General features: G+C 34.3%; 2 protein-coding genes across 3 annotated transcripts; both read left to right on the top strand.

The window, feature by feature from the left end:
- LOC135847516 (uncharacterized) lies at positions 1–6,854 on the top strand. Of its 2 annotated transcripts, none has more exons than XM_065367073.1 (12): positions 1–338; positions 413–633; positions 703–888; positions 2,059–2,339; positions 2,452–2,672; positions 2,753–2,858; positions 2,947–3,096; positions 4,762–4,991; positions 5,066–5,277; positions 5,506–5,718; positions 5,802–6,017; positions 6,352–6,854. In XM_065367073.1, exons 8-10 carry the CDS (start codon positions 4,968–4,970, stop codon positions 5,594–5,596), a joined length of 327 nt encoding a protein of 108 aa, XP_065223145.1. In that variant the 5' UTR covers positions 1–338; positions 413–633; positions 703–888; positions 2,059–2,339; positions 2,452–2,672; positions 2,753–2,858; positions 2,947–3,096; positions 4,762–4,967; the 3' UTR covers positions 5,597–5,718; positions 5,802–6,017; positions 6,352–6,854. The 2 variants fall into 2 exon arrangements, with proteins under 2 accessions (XP_065223145.1, XP_065223147.1); XM_065367075.1 differs by having other exon boundaries at positions 12–338.
- An 11,512-nt stretch (positions 6,855–18,366) lies between these two features.
- On the top strand, positions 18,367–19,164 carry LOC135848355 (uncharacterized). Its single transcript, XM_065368255.1, has one exon. It carries the CDS (start codon positions 18,367–18,369, stop codon positions 19,162–19,164), a length of 798 nt encoding a protein of 265 aa, XP_065224327.1.
- The last annotated feature ends 208 nt before the right edge of the window (positions 19,165–19,372 follow it).

The following is a 19,372-nucleotide window of genomic DNA, read 5'->3' as shown; positions in this document are numbered from 1 at the left end:
AGGTTCGTGTGTTCATCGTTCTTCGGATCTTCGGATTATCTTCGGATGCTGTTTTCATTTTCTTATCTATCCTTATCAGTTGGCTGAACCGCTTTACCGCTTTAAAATTTTCATTTTCCAATTTTAAATCAAATTATTAATCCACCTTCTGCTTCAATTTAAAAAGAAAAGTTCCTTAAAATATGAATGTACAATGAATAGAGCAAACGTGTAAACTGATAGCTTCGCGACAAACAAAACCAGTTTGAAAAGTCTCTAATCGACAATTCGACATCAAACTCTATTGATTGGTGGCCTTGCCAGAGTTGATGTGCTGGATTGCGATCATAATTTCCCAGGTATGTGGCCCTGTTTTGGAAAATTTAAGTTGAATAATATTATACATGTAATTAAATTGGCAATTTATTTACAGAATTATAGTTTACGCATCGCGATTCCTACCAATCATTTTTTGCGAAACGAAATATGCCGAAGACGTTTACAATATTTTATTGGGTACATCGTACATGGCAGTACCAATACGTTCATCGGTTCGGTGAAAGAAATTACCAGAGTTGAAATATCTCCCAGATTTCGCCATCGAAAGAAAAGGCAACGCTTTAGTTAGTTCTGAAATCGTATTGTCCACCCTTGGTACGTATAAAAAGTTCATTCAAATGCAATTTACCTGCTGTACCTAATTTTGATGAAAATTTTGTTCAGGTTGGATTGGCATTTCGTTACCGGTGAATAAAAATACAACCATTCGTCCATGGACTCCGTTGGCCAAAGGTATTCATTTGAGAACGGTTCCTGTATTACCACTTCCTTAGGTACTGCTAAACTGCGTAAAAAAAAGAATTTAATACACCTATACGTATTACATGGGATCTATTTAGCCTGCTTTAGGTTTGTGTCTGTGATATATATTTGTATTATGATTATGAAGGTCTCTTAAGGTCATTAACCCGTATGTCTGGCCTCTCAAGATCGTTTGTCTACCTGTCGGGCTTCTCAGCAATTCGTTAATTATTTTAAAAGGATCATAACAATTAAAAAACTGTGTTTTAAATGTGGAAATTCTGATAAATTAAATTCAATCATTTTTCCAAGGTAGTGAAGCAGAAAATCAAAAAAAATTGCAAAAAATGTAGTTTTTCTCGACAAAATAATCACAATCTGATAATATTTAATTAGGAATTTGTAAAATCAGTTCCCCGAAAAACAGTTTAAAAAAAAAAACAATCTCGAAAGTCAACTTTTACAAAATTTAAAATAAGTGGAGAATGGTTGTAAGGCCAAAATTTTAGGAGAGTCGTGTTAAGGACCTTTGAATGCAAATGTGAATGTTTGACTTCGCAAGTCAATCGAAGCAGTTTTTTTGTTATGAAAAAAATACATATTTGAAAAGTAGAAATGAAAAAAAAACACGAAAAAGGTGAAAAATATTTATTAAAAAAATTAGAAAATTGAAAACAAAAACAGTCAGAAAAAAATGGATAATAAGTACCTATCGTGAAGCATTGTAATTATTTTTTTCGACATTTAAAAATGTAGTCAAACGATTTTAGAGGAATTAAAAAAAAATGGATGTATGTACCTACCTAATTGTAAGTAGAAAATAGGAGTACTTTTCTGTAAATTTTTCTGATACTTTTGCTTTAAAAGAAAGGGAAAAAAATGAAAAAAAAATGTAAAAAATACCATTTATTCAACCATTGAAAAATTCATTTTAAAAAATATTGTCATTTTTGAAAAGTGTGCCTGTTTTTTAAATTCTAAAGTAAAAAAAGAACTTTAAAATTAAAAAAAAACAAATTAGATGAGGTCTTAAAATTACGATTCTCTGCATAATGTTCATTCAAACTTTCAACAACCAAAAAACCTCAAGTCTATATTTGACGTTTAAAATTTCATGTTCCAAAATTTATTTTAAAATATATTTTTTTTCAGTTTTATTGTATTAAAGTTTGACGTACACTTTGAGGCTCTTTTTATCAGAATTTTAGGAAGCATTTTTACTCTTAATATTCAACGAAAATACTTACGTTAGAATGAATTTATATTTCTTGTTGGCAGATTAATGACTTGACAGTGATCGCACAAACACAGAGCTCCGTTCAAGTAGGTTGGGGGAGTATTACCTCGTATCCACACAGACGCCCTGAAGTTCCAGGCATCGATCAAGATCAATGGCACGTGGCAAAATAAAACATGGATTAATTACCAGGACTAAAGATTTGAAAATTTGCAACCTCAAACGACATATTATACGGTCACCGTTTACGTGCGAAATGACGACATGGCCCAGAAAGTATACTCACCGGCGTAGTATTACAAAGTTACCACAGAAGAAGGAAGTACGTTTTTCGTGTATAATTTGCTATGTATCGCCAGCTTTTAAATGAATTAGTCTACAAATGATTAAATTTATTAATTATTTTGTATTTTTTTTTCCAATTTATATCGCAGAACCTAGTCCGCCCGTTAATGTGGCTGTCACTGTACGAAATACATTTCTGATAGAGGTCTCTTGGCAACCTCCTGTATCGCCTGATGGTCAATTGCAAGGCTACACTGTTATTCTTAACGCCTCCATATCCACCCTTTTCGCTTTTCGTTCACCACAGTCGAAGAAATATCTCATTACATTATACTACGAATTTGAAAACCAAAGAAGTTACACGATTACAGTGAGTATTTTTTTGATTCAATTTTATCGAAATACTATGTGCTTCTTTGATGAGATCTTATCATCTTTGGTTTATTTCAGTTACCAATTTATCTCCCGGAGTCGAGTATTACTTCGAAGTGAGCATCGTTGAGAATGGCGTATCAGAAACTCCGGCCAGAGTAGCTACTACAACCGATGGGCGATGGTACATTATTCCCAGTCCAATCATGTGGTTTATCGCCATCAGTGATGAAGTAGTCCAGATGAAAATAACGATTTATGTGTTTTCGCAGGTTTACCACTTCCTGCTGTGACCAATGTTAAAGCTTCTTTGTCAAAGAATGTGGTGAAACTTACCTGGGATGCGCCTAAGAATAAAAGGAAATGCCCTGGACCTATGGTATCTACGTATTATGGTGTTATAATGACTGACGTTTTCTTGGGTGAGTTCCAAGTAGTCTATGTAAATTGATTGAATATTGATCAGTTATTGAAATTTTTCACTTCGAGATGATCATTAATAATGTGGAGAAAGTTAATCGACGTTTTAGAAAATTATTTCATTTTCTTCGTATAAACTAAAAGAATCTAATTTACAGTTCAACTGACAAAAAGTACACTAAGAATCGAATTTTACAGGATTTTTTTCGGTTTGAAAAATTTATTATTGTTCTTTTGTAGATATGGGTCTGAAATGCCAGAAAATACGTATTTTGGGTTTTCAGAGTTGCACGATATGGAGGTGAAGCTCTCTCATATTAAAATTGGACCAGGCTTAGAAAAAATTTCCGAGGTTGTGGACCCTTCTCATACTCCGAAAATAGGTGTTTGTTTTCTTCAGCTTACCAGATGCTCGATGGGACGCGGGTCCCATTCAAGGGTGATTTTTTGAGCAAATATAGGCTTGAGCCTGCGGCCCAAATGATTTCATATCCAGAATTTTGAAGTCGCGTTCCCTCCAGTTTTGAGTAAAAGTGAACTACTGTCGTAAAATTATTCAAAAGTGACCTTGCGACCTACCGAGATTCGAGAACGTTTAAAATTTCGCGAGTAAATCAGCTATTTAAAAAAAAAAAATGTTTTTTGAACATTTTTAAAAAAAATTCGAGACTAAAATTGAGTACTTACATGGGTTTTCGTTTTTTTTTTTTTTTTTTTTTTTTTTTTCAGAAAATGTCGTGCAACCTTTCTATATGGGTTAAAATTTCACAAGGAATCCAAATATTTTGATAAAACGGGGTTTTGAATACTTGCGTTTTGAAATTTTTGAGAATGTGTCTTGCGACCTATAAAGTTTGCGAGAAATTCAAATATTTAAACGAAGGTGTTTCTTATACATTTTTTGAAGAATTTTAAGCCCGAAATTATGCTCTGATTTTCGAAACTTTTGAAAAAGGTGCCATGCGACCCATCGAAATAGGTTAAAATTTCGTCAGAAAATAGAAAATCCTCATCAACATTTTTTTGAGCAATTTTGAAATCTTTTGAAATCAATAATATGGGTAATGATTTTTGAGATTTTTGAAAAAGTTTCATGCAACTTCTCAAAGTAGCTTAAAATTTTTTTTAATGACAATATTTTGATGAAATCGTTTTTTGAGCATTTTTGAAGAATTTTGAACCCAAAATTAGATAATGATTCATAGAATTTTTGAAGAAGTATCATTGGACCCATCGCAATAGCCCAAAATTTCACAAAGAATTCAAATATTTCCGCAAAAATGTTTTTTTTTTTGCATTTTTTTAAAAATAATTATGAGCCCAAAATTGGGCCACGATTTTAGAAATTTCGGTAGAAAATCAATATGTTTCATCAGAACATTTTTTGAACTCTTAAAATTTTGAGCCTAGACTCGGGTCGTGATATTCGTAATTTTGCGAAAATCTAAAATACGTCTTTTCTGATATTTTCGACTGATATCTATAAAAGTCCAATTGAATTTTTTGAATCGTAAAAGTGTAAGTAAACACTTTTTGCTGGTTGGACCGTAGATAATCATGAATAAATAACAAAAAAATCTATGAAAAAATCAAAATGTAGTTTTGGTTTTAAAAAATTTGAAATTGTTTGTTCAATATTTAAAATAATATTTTTATTTTATTTTCAGGAACTAGTTTCAACGTCTATAATGGTATGGCATCCTGCACATCTTATACATTCTCAGTCGGTGTCATTTTACAACATACGTAGTACCGGTCCACTGTCGAGTAAATTCGTCTCCATACTTACCTACTCCTTCGAATCCGGAAGCGGCTCCGCATAATTTAATACGAAACAAATCTCGCCATAACTTGGACATCTTCTTGTCCGAAAATGACTCAAGCTGTGGGTTACGTTGTAAGTATCCTTCTGATTCTGAATATATACTTACTCATTCTTGAAAAAAAATTACTTCATTGAACTGTTCACAGCTGAAAATTGTTGAAGTGAGGACCAACACCATGTCTCAAATCACCATTCCTGAAACTAATCAGACGTCTTTGAAGGCTCCGTTTACGGGTCTCTACGGTGCCAAGTATAAGTTCACGTTGTCAACCACAGTGATCGTTTGGCCAGAAAATGACGTTTATACTCGTAGTTTATGGGATTTCAAAAATGGCATGTCGTCGTTACCTCCCAAGAAGTAAGCCATATTTTGATATATTGCTGATATATGCATCGTTTATTCTGTCGATGGATTCGGATGCAGTCTCGAATCAGTAAAAAATATCGACTTTTATTTTTTATTTTATTTTTTTCATCTTGGGGTCGTCTACATGAGGAGACCAACGTTTTCTGGAAGAATTAAATAAGTTTTTTTTTTTTTTTTTGAAAGAAGCCCATCATAATGACACTTTTGTATTTTTTTCAGATACAAATTCGAAGTTTTGATCAGCCAAAGCGATCATATTAATCTAAGTGACGCAAAAACGATACATTGCATAACATCAAAACCGCTCTAGGCTCTATTTTGTACGTGATCTTAAAATGGGACCTACTTATACGTACCTACTTTCGCCGTGCGAATACTTTCCGACAGAGGAGACTACTCCGATTTGTCCGAAGAATATACTGTAACGAACATGTGAGTATTTACACCGAATTTTATCGTATAATGATCGATGCCCATATCCCTTGATATAATAATCACGTTTTTTACCCCTTCAGATTTAATCAACAACGAGCCATTCGAACAAGAAAAAAAAGAAGAAAGTGGTAGCAGTTGCACGTGGCTGTTTATATTGCTATTGGTAGTTGTCGGAGGAGGTGTAGCGTTCGCGTATTGGAAAAATAAACGATCTCGTATTAATTTCAAAAATTTAGCCGATAGTCACTATAACACGAGGTCTGGATCGACTACGTTTACCGGTGTTAATGGTTTAGGTAAAATATTTCGTCATTATTTAATATCGCAGTAATTTAATGGTTGAAAATAAAAGTACCTTCGAGGAATGCTTTTTTTGAAGTCTTCATTGTATGAAGATCTAATTGTGTGATTTTCTTTAAAAGTATAATTTTCCAACTTTTCTGGTATATTCGTCAAATTTTGTAAAATTTTGAAACTTTGACTCATTTTCATCGAGATTTGGCAGTTTTGGAATTTATTGAGCATATTTCCGTTCGAATGTATTTTTTCCAAATTGAAAAAAAATTGCAGAAACCAGACAGAAGTTCTCCATTTCATTTAACTAAATTCTAATCGTTTGGTTTTTTGCAGATTTAGAAGACTGTCCGGATATACGAGAACATTTCTCGGACGATAAACCATTAGTTATAGCTTAAAAGTATTTATTATTACGGTTTTATCTATTTTACTTTTTTTTTTTTGCGTTTATACGAACCAAATTTTCATTTTCTGGCTTACGATCTGCCCGGATTTTTTGTTTTCATCGATTGATTGACTTATTTATTTCAGTTTTTATTTCTCGTACCTATATTATAGAAAGTATTTGTGTTATATGTACTTACTCGTAGTGTTTTTATCTGTTTTTATTTTCCCTTGTATCGTAGTTTTTTTTCTTTCCTTTTTTAAAAAACTGTTCTTGTGTAACTTGTGTGATATTTATAAATATGTAGTGTTGAATACGCGAAAGATTTTCCTACCTAGTACCTACCTATTTATTTTATTAATGTTTCAGCTTGTCATTTGTCATTTCATCGATCTAAAAAATATTATTTTATTGTCGGATGTATTGAAATATTAAAAAATTTTCTTCACGAGCTATGTTGTATATTGTTATTTATTTTTGATCGTGTAATCCGATCACTTTAAAATTTTTACCAATGCCTCGCATTATATAGCCACAGATACATACGAGTACCTAGGTACACACACACTAACAATAATGTTCTGCAAAATAAGATATCTATCGTTTATACATAGTACCAATGTTATAAAGACAAGCTGAAAATCGAACTCAGTTCGTCGTCGTACGTTCGCAAGGATACTTGTACCTAAAAATGATAGAATTCATTTTCCACCGTAGTAGGTGGAAATAATGGGGTGCCATTTATCGGCACGACAGATTAAATGATTTGAACGACAAAAAAACAGTGTTTTGCACGACAGATGCTAACGTCCCAAAACCACTTTTCTAACGACGGAAACAGTTTTCAACCACTGCACGACAACAAAAATTCAAGTGCACGCCAAAAAAATCAAATGAACGCCAGCGTATGCACGACAAATTGAATGAAATGCATCGACGACTTTAGGCAATGAACGACGACTTAATGATACAAGCGACGAATTTATTCACAAAATTAAAATGTCCAAAAACGATTAATTATTAAAGATATCAACGTAAAATAAGAACAGTATGAATAATTATATGAGAAATGCCTTGTTTGGCCTACCCCTCTTCTTCTTCTGCCCTATAGAGGCACATTTTTTACTTCTATTGCAAGGTGTCCACTCATTTCTGAAAACGATTTTCCCCAAGTTTTCTAGACCAATTTTTCCATTTTCCAGACCATTTTTTCAGATTTTCTATGCTTACCCCATACTTAAAATATAGAAGAAGTTTTTTTTTGGGGAGGGGGAGATGTAATTTTTTTCAAAGGCGTCTCTTTGGACGGGATAGGCACTTCCTCGGATATAAAGAATAGCTAAACTTTGATTATCAACTTTTTAAATTAAAAATAAAATAAATAAATAAAACATGCATCAAGTTTGGCCAATTGATACAATATTCATACGACTCATGAAAAGTTTTGTTTTCTTTTTCGGATTTTTGGAGGCCTCAAAATGTGAAATTTATTCATTTTAAAATGAGAAACAAACTGAGCAGAGCGAAACAAGGGCGAGAACTTCTGAAAATTTTTATTTTGAGATGCCTAAAAACGAGTTATTTTTTAATGCGAAGAGTTTATTTTTTGGTTTTTTAAATTTTAGAATTGGAACGATGTTTTTTTGAAGGAAGTTACTTTTGAAAAAAAAGAAAGTTTCCAAAAATTTGCATTTCGAGAAGCATAAAAAACGAGTTTTTTATGTGAGGACAAGAAGAGAACAGGAATCTTCTACAATGGGGACATCGCTAACAGCCCATTGATATGACTTTGTCCAAATTGGTAGTGAGATGGCCACCTCACTCGAAAAAGGGACACAATTCAATCGGGCAATTGAAATAATTTCGTCGGGCTTTCCCATGTTCGTCGTGCATTCCCTTTCTCGTGGCGTGAATTTTCTATGCTTGTCGTTGGAGGTCTGTCGTTCAATTCTGTCGTTTTAATGACCAAAACTGTCGTTAAATCGCTGTCGTTCAAAAACACGATTTCGTCGTGGGATTTTTCTGTCGTGCAATTCACTTAATCTGTCGTTCAATTAAAGTTTTCCCGAAATAATGTACTTGCAAGTTTTCACACGCGTAAACTCTTATCTACACCGCGTAAACGTGACATCATGTAAATGAATGTCGAATAGCGGTGTTCGAATTTATCAATAAATTGAAGTATTAACCGATCTCACAAGGCAAAAAAAATAAAAAGACGTTATTTTCAAACAAAAATTATCACTTATTTTCTCTGTTGATGATTGATTGAGTAATTTTCAAAGTATAATTAGAATAATTTAATACGCCAGTGGCTTGCTTTTGTTTTTAAAACGAAAGTAGGTACACGGTTTCAGTTTATCGTATAGGCTTCGTGGCTACCGCATTCAGGAGAAGAAATTGAGATTATGTCGCTGAACATCGATGACATTTCGTCAGAATCTCAGGAGAGTCTGGAAAGCTTATTAGGTCAGTACTTTTGGTGTTACTAAGTAGATATTTTTCCTACTTCTCGTAGACAGTGACGTAGGTACTAGGTAGTGAAAGCATTACTGAAATACCTATCTTATTTTCCAACTATGCTAGAATACGTACGAGTATACGTAGCTAAAGTTTGTCTTACTTCTCCACTATCATCGTCCATTCACGTTTACTCAACTGAGTACACGAGTAAAAAACTTGTGACACATTGACAGACCCTTGCGGATGTACCGAATCGGCCCTCAAAACTTTACACCCTTCAGGATCTTCATCCTCCCATTTTTTCCCTCAGGTTCGGATAGGTAGGTAGGTAGGTACTTGAAAGCGAGTTTTTGCCGAATTGCCGAATAAAATGACGAGTGTTTGAAATAAAATGGAAGATGAAATTATGATTTTACCAATAATTGGTACATAAAATACTGGCATTTTTAAGGCTTAAAATTGTTGTTTAATTTTTCGAATTTATGGAAGTTTCAAATAAGGAATTGTTTCAGCTTACAATTTAAAAAAATTTAATTCCTTTTTCGGCTCCAAAATTTTAATTTGAATGATGGATTTTTAAAAATTTTAGTTTCGAAAATAAAAAACAAACAAACCAGCAAAGCGAAGCGACGAGAGCAAAAGCTCACTTAGAGAAGTAAAAAAACAGTAGTTTTTTCAGGTGAAAAGTGTGTTTTGTTTGTTTTAAAAATTTATTATTATTTGAACGATGGTTTTTTTTTGTTATTTTTTTGCTTCACAATTTTAGAATTTAAAAAATAGGTAGGTACCTATTTAAAAATTTGAAATAAAAGGGAAAATTTGAGTGAAAATGGCAAATTACCTATTTCTGATGAAAATTCTGTTTTATCCCATTTTTTTATTATTGAAAAAAATAAAAATAAAAACGACAGTACAATTTTCCCATTTGAGAGAATATGAAGAGAAAATATGGTTCCATACTTTCCCGTAATTGAAAAAATCTGATTAAAAATGATAAATAAATAATCCCTTTTAAAATGACTCTTTTTTTGTTTTTCCATTCAGAAAGTGCAAAAGTACAACTGCTTGCTTTTCCAAACTTGTGAAAATTTATGAAACAATGTACATACTTACAGTACAAAAGTAAAACTCGGTTTAATTTTCCCAACCTGGGAAAATATTTAAATTTTAAATTTTCTCTCATGAACATAAATTTTATTCTGTTTTCTGGCAAATTGTTAAATTTTCCAAATTTTGGGTATAAATGGTAAATTTTTCCAATTGAACACGAAAAATTGTCCTGGCCCGCCAGCCCCCTCTATCTACGTCCTTGATAGAAAGTAGACGAGTTGAAAAACAGTTCGGTAATAAAAAATACCTATGAAAAAAATTAAGTAGGTACTAGGTAGGTACTGTTGAACCCCCTAATTTCGGGCGAAACTTTTTAACTACGTAATAAAAAGTAAAGGGGGGGGGAATGAACCCCGGAATATATTTCTTATATGTAGGTACCTCTTGTACCTACATTTTCTGGTTGAAAATTGTCCATTTTTCTTTTCGATTTTGCAGTATATTTGGTACGTACGTATTTATAAGTCTCAAATACATGTTGTTGATTTCAGATGTCCCGAGCTTATATGTTACGAACGACGATCGTCTAAAAAAACGGATTCACGGAAAAATTGACCGCAAAGTATGCGGTGTGTTAGAACTGAAAAGCATGAAATTACCGAAAGTGCGTCTCGAACAGAACGTAAGCATTGCTGTCATTAGATAATTATTTTTGCGAGGGAACTTCACAACTCGTCCACTTTAATTGAGCTGAAATTTGGCTCAGTGAAAGAGCATGTCACCCAGACCTCGGAATCTGATTTTTAGCTGCCGAAGTTGATTTTTCGATTTTCGGCGAATCTTTGAAAATGGCCAAAATAGCCTGTTGGTAGGTACTCGTATTAATTTTCTACAAAATGAGCAAACATAAGAGATAAAAATCTGAAAATCGGTTTAGTACAGTATAGGTATCTACTACTAAGGCCAACCCCCAATCGATTGCCCCCATCTTTGGACTGAACCGGAGCCTCCAGCAATTTCAAATCGTTCAAGGGAGCGTTACAATCAACTTCGGCAGCTAAAATTTAATCCCATCATATAGGAGTACGGTTCAGTATTGCAAATCGATAAGGGTCGGTGAAGCGAAAATTCGAAGCGACGCGACGCGACACGTTCAAACGTGTAATTTTTTTTACAAATTCAAAAATTTGAAATTTCCAAAATTGTTCATTTTTTCACAAAATTACTCAAAACCTCACCTACTCAGTCAAGTCGACATGCCGAATGGATATGTCACCATCTTTGTACCGGTCGATCTGGAGACTCGCCAGCATGAGCTGACTTTTCTCCAGAAATTTCAAATCGTTCAAGAGGGCGTTGCAATCAACGTCGGCAGCTGAAAATTTAATACACATCATTAGTTCAGTATTCCAAATCGATTGGGGTTACTGAATGAGTTCCTAATTTGTACTACAATTGCTCGAAACTTCACCTACTCTCTTAAAATTTGACCCGCCGAATTGATTTCTACCATTTTGGACCGATCTGGAGCCTCCGACGAGAGTTGACTCTTTTCCAGCAATTTAAAATTTCTCCAGAAGCCGTTGTAATCAACTTCGGCAGCCGAAAATTCGGTTCTGAGGTCTTGGTGACATGTTCTTTCAGTGAGCCAGACTTCAGCTCGTTGCGATTGACGAGTTTTAGATGGTTATTACCTACCTTGTTTTTTTATTTTTTTAAATATTTTATTTTTTATGACTAATTCTACGTGTGCTTTTTTCAGAGCAACCTAGCGGCAATAAAGCCTTTAATGAAAGAATTAGGATTGAAAAAATTAAATAACTACGACACTCCTGAAAAAATAAAAACTCTACGCTACCAAAAGATGATCGTAGTCACCGATGACGACGAAGTAAGTGTACCTATTACAAATTACATATGTAGCAATCGATATACGAAAACACGAGTAATTAATTTACTTACCTATTGTGTCTTTTTTTCAACAGGATGGTGCGTATTTTAAAGGTCTCCTTTTAAATAGTATACACTCTCTGTGGCCGAATTTATTAGAAGCGAACTTTTTATATTTTTCCAAAGGTGAGTACTGACTCTGATATTATGATAGGTACAATTTTTTTAAAAATGTAACCGACTTAAGTACTACAATCTACATACCTACTTTTTAACGATTTTTCATAGGTGCAGATTCGTGTTCGATCGATTTGGCAGACTATCATTTAGTGTTATGTGATACGGGTGATGACGCCCTGCTTAAGATGGTAGGTAATATTCTCACAGATAGATATAAGCACCTACCTATTTAAAAAATTATTTATTTTATATGTACCTTCTTTAATGTACAGCTTTTCGAAAATATCAAAAGTAGAGAAAAAAAGAAAAACTGGTTTAAAGACCTACAAACCAACCCCAGAGAACCGGCCGAGATCGACGAAAAAAATTCTATCACAGCTAAGGAATTCTTCGAAATCGAATATTTCAAGCTTATAAGAAAGGAAAATTTAACAAGCCTTCCCAATGTTATCGATGGCTTCAATCAACACACAAGAAAAGTAAGATTTTGACAATCTATGTAGTAACTATGTAATTAAGTTAAGAATGCGAAACTTTTCGTCAATTATTTGCTAAAATTTATACTTACTTTCTGGCACAATAACGGGACTTTGTTGTAATTCGTGAAAAGTGAGATTTTTAACGTTAGTCAAAAAAGCGAAAACTTTGCACAATTTCTGGAAAAAATGAGACTTTTTGGAATTTTTTACAAAAAAAAAAATAAGGTGCAACTTATTTGTTAGCCATTTTAATAAATTAATAATGTAGCAAAACTTTATGTAAATTTTTGAAAAAAATGAGAATTTTTTAATTTTTTTTTTTTTGCAAAGAACATGTTTGTTGATTTTTTGGCAATTAACAATTTTCGCAATTTTTGCTGAAAAGGCGTGATTTTTAGTCAATTTTTCGGATAAAGTGAGAATTTGGAATTTTCTGTTTGAAAAAAACGACAATTTGGTAGCCATTTCAAAAAAACGAGGATTTTTCAATTTCTGGAAAAAAAACTCAATTTTTAGCTAAACGCGCTACTACTTCAAATGGGCAACCTTGGTAAAAAAAAATAATAATTTTTAGCCGTGTTGTTACAAAGCAGAAGATTTTGTAATCTGTGAAAAAATGAAGATTTTTGACAATTTTTGGAGAAAAACGAGACTTTAACGATTAGCAAAAGCGGGACTTTTTGGGAATATGAAAAATTGGCAAAAAATCACACATTCGAGTCATTTCGGAGCCTCCAACGACTTTTTGAAAATTCCTAAAGCTTCAGCAGATTTTAAAAACTTGAAAATTTCCATTCCATATTTCATCAAATGGAGTTAGAAAGTCGAAATTCACTCTGCAAACTAATTTCAATACGGTTTGAAATCGACTGCAGGTGGTTTCAAGTCGTTTTGAAGCTTCCAGCTACTTTTAGGGTCGTCTTGGTCAATAAGGTGACCGTTGCCATTGATTTCATGCTCCTTTGAAAATTTGAAAAATTACCTTTTCGCCTCCATACCTCAAGAGGCTACTCAGAAACTTCTGTTTTTCAAAAAATGCCGCAAAATCTGTCCGAAAGATTTTATTTTTATGATTTCATTTGTCAAATTTTCATTTTGGGTCAGCGGTAAGTAGGTAGGTACATATGTATGTACATCAAAAATAGCAACATTGAATCGCAAATCGCCAGTCCATTTTGTGAATCGTCTCATTTCTGCTTCCCATTGCAATACTGTTACGAAGTTTTTGGCGTCGATTGTTATGTAAGTACCTTTTATGTATGTTTCAGGTCATGTATCACGTGTTGAGAAATTTCCAAAGTTATTCGAATCAATTCACTTTGAAGAAATTTTCCAGTGCGATTAAGGATGAGTGGAATACAAAAGTCGATCGAGAAGTACCAGTGACATCATTAATTTCGCTGTCATACAACTTCGTTGGCGCAAACAATATGAATCTTTTCGAATCGAGCGAACCTTTAGCTACCAGATTGCGAGGAAGCAAAGATAACAGGGAACATTTACTGAGAATGACGACCACAATGACCATTAGGTAGGTACACAATTATTTTTTTGCCTTTGGTAATGTAGGTGTTTTTAATCAATTTTTACGATTTTTTTTCTGTTTGCAGCCCAATTACCCGTTTCATTTTCCCGCCAGATGACGACGTACTCTACTGTGGGCATGACGAAAACGCCGAGCCGGAATATTTAATGCCAATCATACCGCTCGTGCTTGCAAACGGATACACCAAAATCGGATTTTGGTTCAGGTCCAAAATAATACAATACAATCCAAGAACCATCATGAATGAATTAGAATCATTGATTGAAATTGAGAAGGTTAGTAATAATAGTAGGTACCTCTGGAAAGGCATAATTTCAATTTTTACCTGGTTAATTTCACTCATGATTTCGGTATTTTTAGATGAAGGCCTCAAGACAATCGGTTCAGAGCCAAGAAGACGCGTCAATTCCTGGAGATACTGGAGACAAATGGGTAAGATACTTAATTATACCTAGTTGTCTTTTTCTTTTTTCCTTTGTTTTTTTTTTTCGTTTTTTCTTTTTTAAAAACTCAAAAATTGCCTCAATAAGCCATATTTGTTCTCTTTTTCTTCTGTGTTTTTTATCATTTTTTAAAAATTGTTTACTTTTTTGATGACCTTTTTTCATTTTTTACAACTTTTTTATCGTTCTTCGAATTTCGTTTCGAAAAATTTCCAATTTTTTCATTTCATTCCCAATATTTTGACATTTTTACGATGTTCAAGGATTCTGAGGAAGGGAAAGGAGGAGTAAGAGGAGTCGGGGGTAGAAAAAACACCCAGTTTTCAAGCCTTTTCTTGAAGAAGAGTACTAAGAAACATTTCGAGCCCTTGTTCTAGAAAAAAAGTGGCCCTACTTACAAAACGACGCCATTTTGATTGACAGGTCAGCCGAAATCGCAAATTTTGCGTTCTAACATTGGACTTGCGCGAAATTTTTTGAACTGTACAAAGGTAGATCGAAAGAGCAGGTAAACGTTCGTAACCTGTCAAAATTTAAAGCGCTAAAATGTCTTTTTCAATTTTTGAAAATCAATTTTAGGCCAAAGATGAGGGGAAAAAAATCAAAATTCTACCAAATTGGCCTACATAGCTGAAACTTGGGATTTACCCTATTTTCGACCTGTCAAATTGTTGGAAACTGTTTCAAACCGTTTTGGGAATTTCTGGAGCCTCCAGCAGATTTTTGAAACTTGAAATTCCCACAAAATTTCATCAAATACAGTTAGAAAGTCGAAATTTATACTGCAAACTAATTTCAATACCCTACCGAGTCAACTGCAGGTGGATTTCAAGTCGTTTTGGAGTCTTCAGAGACTTTGTGAAAATTACAAGAGCCTCTAGTAGATTTCTGAAAAATGGAATTTTCACGAAATTTCATCAAATGAAGATGAGAAGCCGAAATTTACTCTCCATTGGAATGGAGAGTAAATTTCGGCTTTCTAACTGTATTTGATGAAATTTTGTGGAAATTTCAAGTTTCAAAAATCTGCTGGAGACTCCAGAACTTCTCAAAACGGTTTGAAACAATTTCCAACCATTTGGCAGATCGAAAATAGGATAAATCCCAAGTTTCAGCTTTGTAGGCCAATTTGGTAGAATTTTGATTTTTCCCCCTCATCTTTGGCCTAAAATTGATTTTCAAAAATTCGCCTAAAATCGAAAAAGACATTTAGTCCAGTAGAATTAGCCATCGAATAGGGAAAGACTGCCGGGCAAGCTGAATTTTGGTTTATAGGGGTATTTTGATGTGCTGAACACGAATACGGCGCGTCCGGTCCTCTCCAGGCTGTGCGTTTTCCCCCATTGTGGATCCAAGCCCCCCAAAACACGTTTTTGTCTTCTATCTTCGCAAATAAAGGACGTAGCGCGTAAATGAGGGCAAAACAGTAATCTACGTTGAATTTCCTATCAGGAAACATTTGATTTGTTGCGCCAACCCCCAGGGGGGTGAGCCTAATGTCACTCAAAAGGAACAACTTTTGAATTTGAGTCATAATGAAATGAGCATGAAAAATGTGTCGCAATGTACCATAAACAGAGCTGAAGTGCGTAGAAATCAATACTGACCCCCTTTCAAGTTCCCTTGCGGACTCGGAGACTTGCCCCCTCCCCCTCCCCCTCCTCCTCATAAAAGTTACTCTTATCACTACGAGTCAAAACTAAGCTCAATTGAATAAATGACAGCGAAAATGTGAAATTGAAATAAGTTATCACATTGCTGACCAAAAATGTTGGCGCCATTTTTACCAATTCTCCCCTTTTGTAGATCACTGACCCCAAATATCGTTTTTGGCGTCTATCTCCTTTACTATCGCTTTAATCGAAAAAATACCTCAGTACAATTATTTCGTATGTAAAATTTTCTTTCATATGAGCTATTTAATATGTCCCCAACCCCCCCCCCCCGGGGGGGTGGACCCTCGAAATTTTAAATTTGGGAATTCGAGCACAACCATGACAGAAATGCGTAAAATGTTTTTGGATCCAGGTTATGATCATTATCATCTGTTTTATGTACTTGTACAAGGTGTACATTGCTTTTTAAAACTGTTGCGGATCATTTTTGAGTGAATAAGAGTATTTTGTGAAGAAAGGAGTGTTCTAACAGTGAGAATGAAACTGCGGAGATTTGGAGAACTTTCTGAAAGTTTGGTTGAAAAAAAGTACATAGTTAAAAATATCGTGAAAAAGTTGTGATACATATTTTCAAAAAAATATTCTATTAGATACCATGGAAGGAAGTTTAATCATCTTTCTAGAGGTATCAATTATTTTCAAGATCCGCATATTTGAGAAAATTATAATTTTACGAGCCGAAAATGCGGATAGAAAGCCATTTTATGTGCAATTTGATCTACGTATAACTTGCCATAACTTTTATACTATCCTGAGAATCGTTTTTTGGGGGGGGGGGGGGCAAACTGTCCCAAATTTTCCTTTGTTTATAAATGGGGTCACATATGCGGATCTTGAAAATAACTATAGATACCACTGGAAAGGGGATAAAAATTTTTTCCATATGGTACCAAAAACATTACGGGGTCCGCGAGATTGATTTTGAGAAAAAAAATGGCTCAATTTATGTATTAGGTATATCTCCTGCAAAATAATCCATCAAATGAATATACTATATAAGCTTCTGATTTTTCAGGAAAAGTTACTGCTATACCGATGATGACATCTATTACAGTAACATTGTGAGAGGGATATATGCCGTTCCTGTAAGGGATATTAGGGACAAGTTACCACCCTTGTGGTGGTAACACTGAAAGGTGTCGATCTCTGGACCTACGTGTTCGGCGATCGGCACCGCGGCCGTTATTCGTCATGTACTACTGTGTAGTGGCGGGTCAGTTAATTTGAGTTTATTGGGCATCTCTCGGAGATGAAACGGTTAATTTGAGCTTATTATTTCTTATGTGTATTATTTTATATGTGTCTTGGTTAATTTGAGTTTATATTGTGTTTTTATATTAATATGTGTAATTGTGTTAAACGGTTTCGCCGAAGTAGGCAATTATTATTATTGTGTTTAAATCTACATGTAACGTACGTGAATAAATCATTCCAAGCATACACCGCGTGTAGACTATTATTATGGTAAAGATAATATATCAGCCGGGGTAAGTCTCCTTTCAAGTAGTTAGCTTCTGCGCAACTTGCCTAAAGGTATTAATTACCTATATATCTTTACATTGGCGCTCAACTTGTGCAACTTAGTGCTTATTGTTTCACTAGAAACGAACTATGTGTACCACCCACGTTGCTTAAATTTTTACAGAGGATACCTCTCCTCCTTAAAAATTAGCTTTTATGTTGTGTTAAATATAAGTAGTAGGCGCTTTTCTTGCTATCCGTAGGTATTTTTTCGAAAAAGTGCCAAGAAAAGGTGAAGAAAAGCACCAAATTGTGGAAACGTGCTTCTGTGTTGACGGCACTATTGTTGTAGTGGTGCTGGCCACGCTGCTGCTGTGTATATGTCGTTGCTGCCGTTGCTGCGTTTCATCATACGAGCTTTGTAGATTTTTGCGCACTTTTGTGCCTCGTATGTATTTAACATAACATTACGTCTATGTATTATAATTTTACTCAATAAAATCATTCACTTATACTACCCTGTATATTAATCATCTACGTATGTCACTGAACGGAGTTTGGCTAATGCAGTTGTTCGTATTAGACGTGTTTTCGTGCGTTCAGTTAATGTGTCAAATACCAGCTTGGTATAGCTTGGTTGTTATCTGCTTCGTGAGCGTAGTGTAACGTGCAACGAGAGTGATACAACGTACAACGTAGCATCTGTATTTATACACACACCTCGTTATCAGCTGATCAAATCAATTCATATTCGCTTTCATATTCGCTTTCCAACATGGATAAATTAACGGAATTAGTCACAAATATGGCACAAGATCTCAAGCAGATCAAATCAACAACAGGACAAACAAACTCTAAAGTCGAAGATATTGGTGTAAAACTTGATAAAATTGGTTCAGAGCATGAGCAAATGAAGGAGGATATTGACTATCTTATCGAGGAAAACAAATGGTTGAGAAGTCATTTCAACGACTTAGAGCAATACTCAAGAAAGCCAAACATTATCGTAAGCGGAATTCCAGTACAAAAAGATGAAGACCTATACAATGTAATGAAAACTCTAGGTAAAGAATTGGAAGTAACTTTACAAGAATATGATATCGTAGCAGTACACAGATTACCATCCAAATCAGACACACCTCCGATAATAGTTCGTCTACTAAATTACGACAAAAAGTCATCTTTAATCTCCGGAGCAAAACGCTTAAAACCAAAAACAGATATGTTGGGTATTAACCCTCCAGTGCCGATTTACATTAGTGAACATCTATCGTACGAGACAGCAAAAATCCTCAAATACGCTCAGAACCTTCGAAAGGATAATTTAATACGTTTTGCCTGGGTCAAGGATGGAAAGGTTCTGGTCAGAGTGAAGGAGGACTCTCCGGTAGTCAGAATGACGAGTGTAAATGACATAAATCACCTCCAGGAAAAACTTCAAAGCAGTTTGAGCACAGTTCACGAAGATGGATCGGATACTGAACCAGTAGCGGCAAATACGAGAAACAAGAAATCAAACAAGCAGCAACTCAAGATTACAAATTATGCAAAACCTAAACCTAGTAAAAGATAGTGTGAAAAGCCAAACTCAGCCTGCCCAGTCAGATCTGGTCAATCAGGGCAGGTAGACCAAATTCCCCCAACAACTTTTAGCTACTCAAAAACAAGAAAAAATCGGATTAATATTGCAAGTTTGAACGTTCGAACCCTTTTAAATGAAGAAAATTTGCTCGAACTCGAAAATGCTCTAGATAATTCCAAAATTGATATCCTAGGACTGG

The sequence above is a fragment of the Planococcus citri genome, chromosome 5 (genome assembly GCF_950023065.1).
Source record: "Planococcus citri chromosome 5, ihPlaCitr1.1, whole genome shotgun sequence".
NCBI classification, from domain to species: Eukaryota; Metazoa; Arthropoda; class Insecta; order Hemiptera; family Pseudococcidae; genus Planococcus; species Planococcus citri.
Note: the sequence above shows the minus strand (reverse complement) of the source record. Positions and strands in the feature narration are given on the sequence as shown.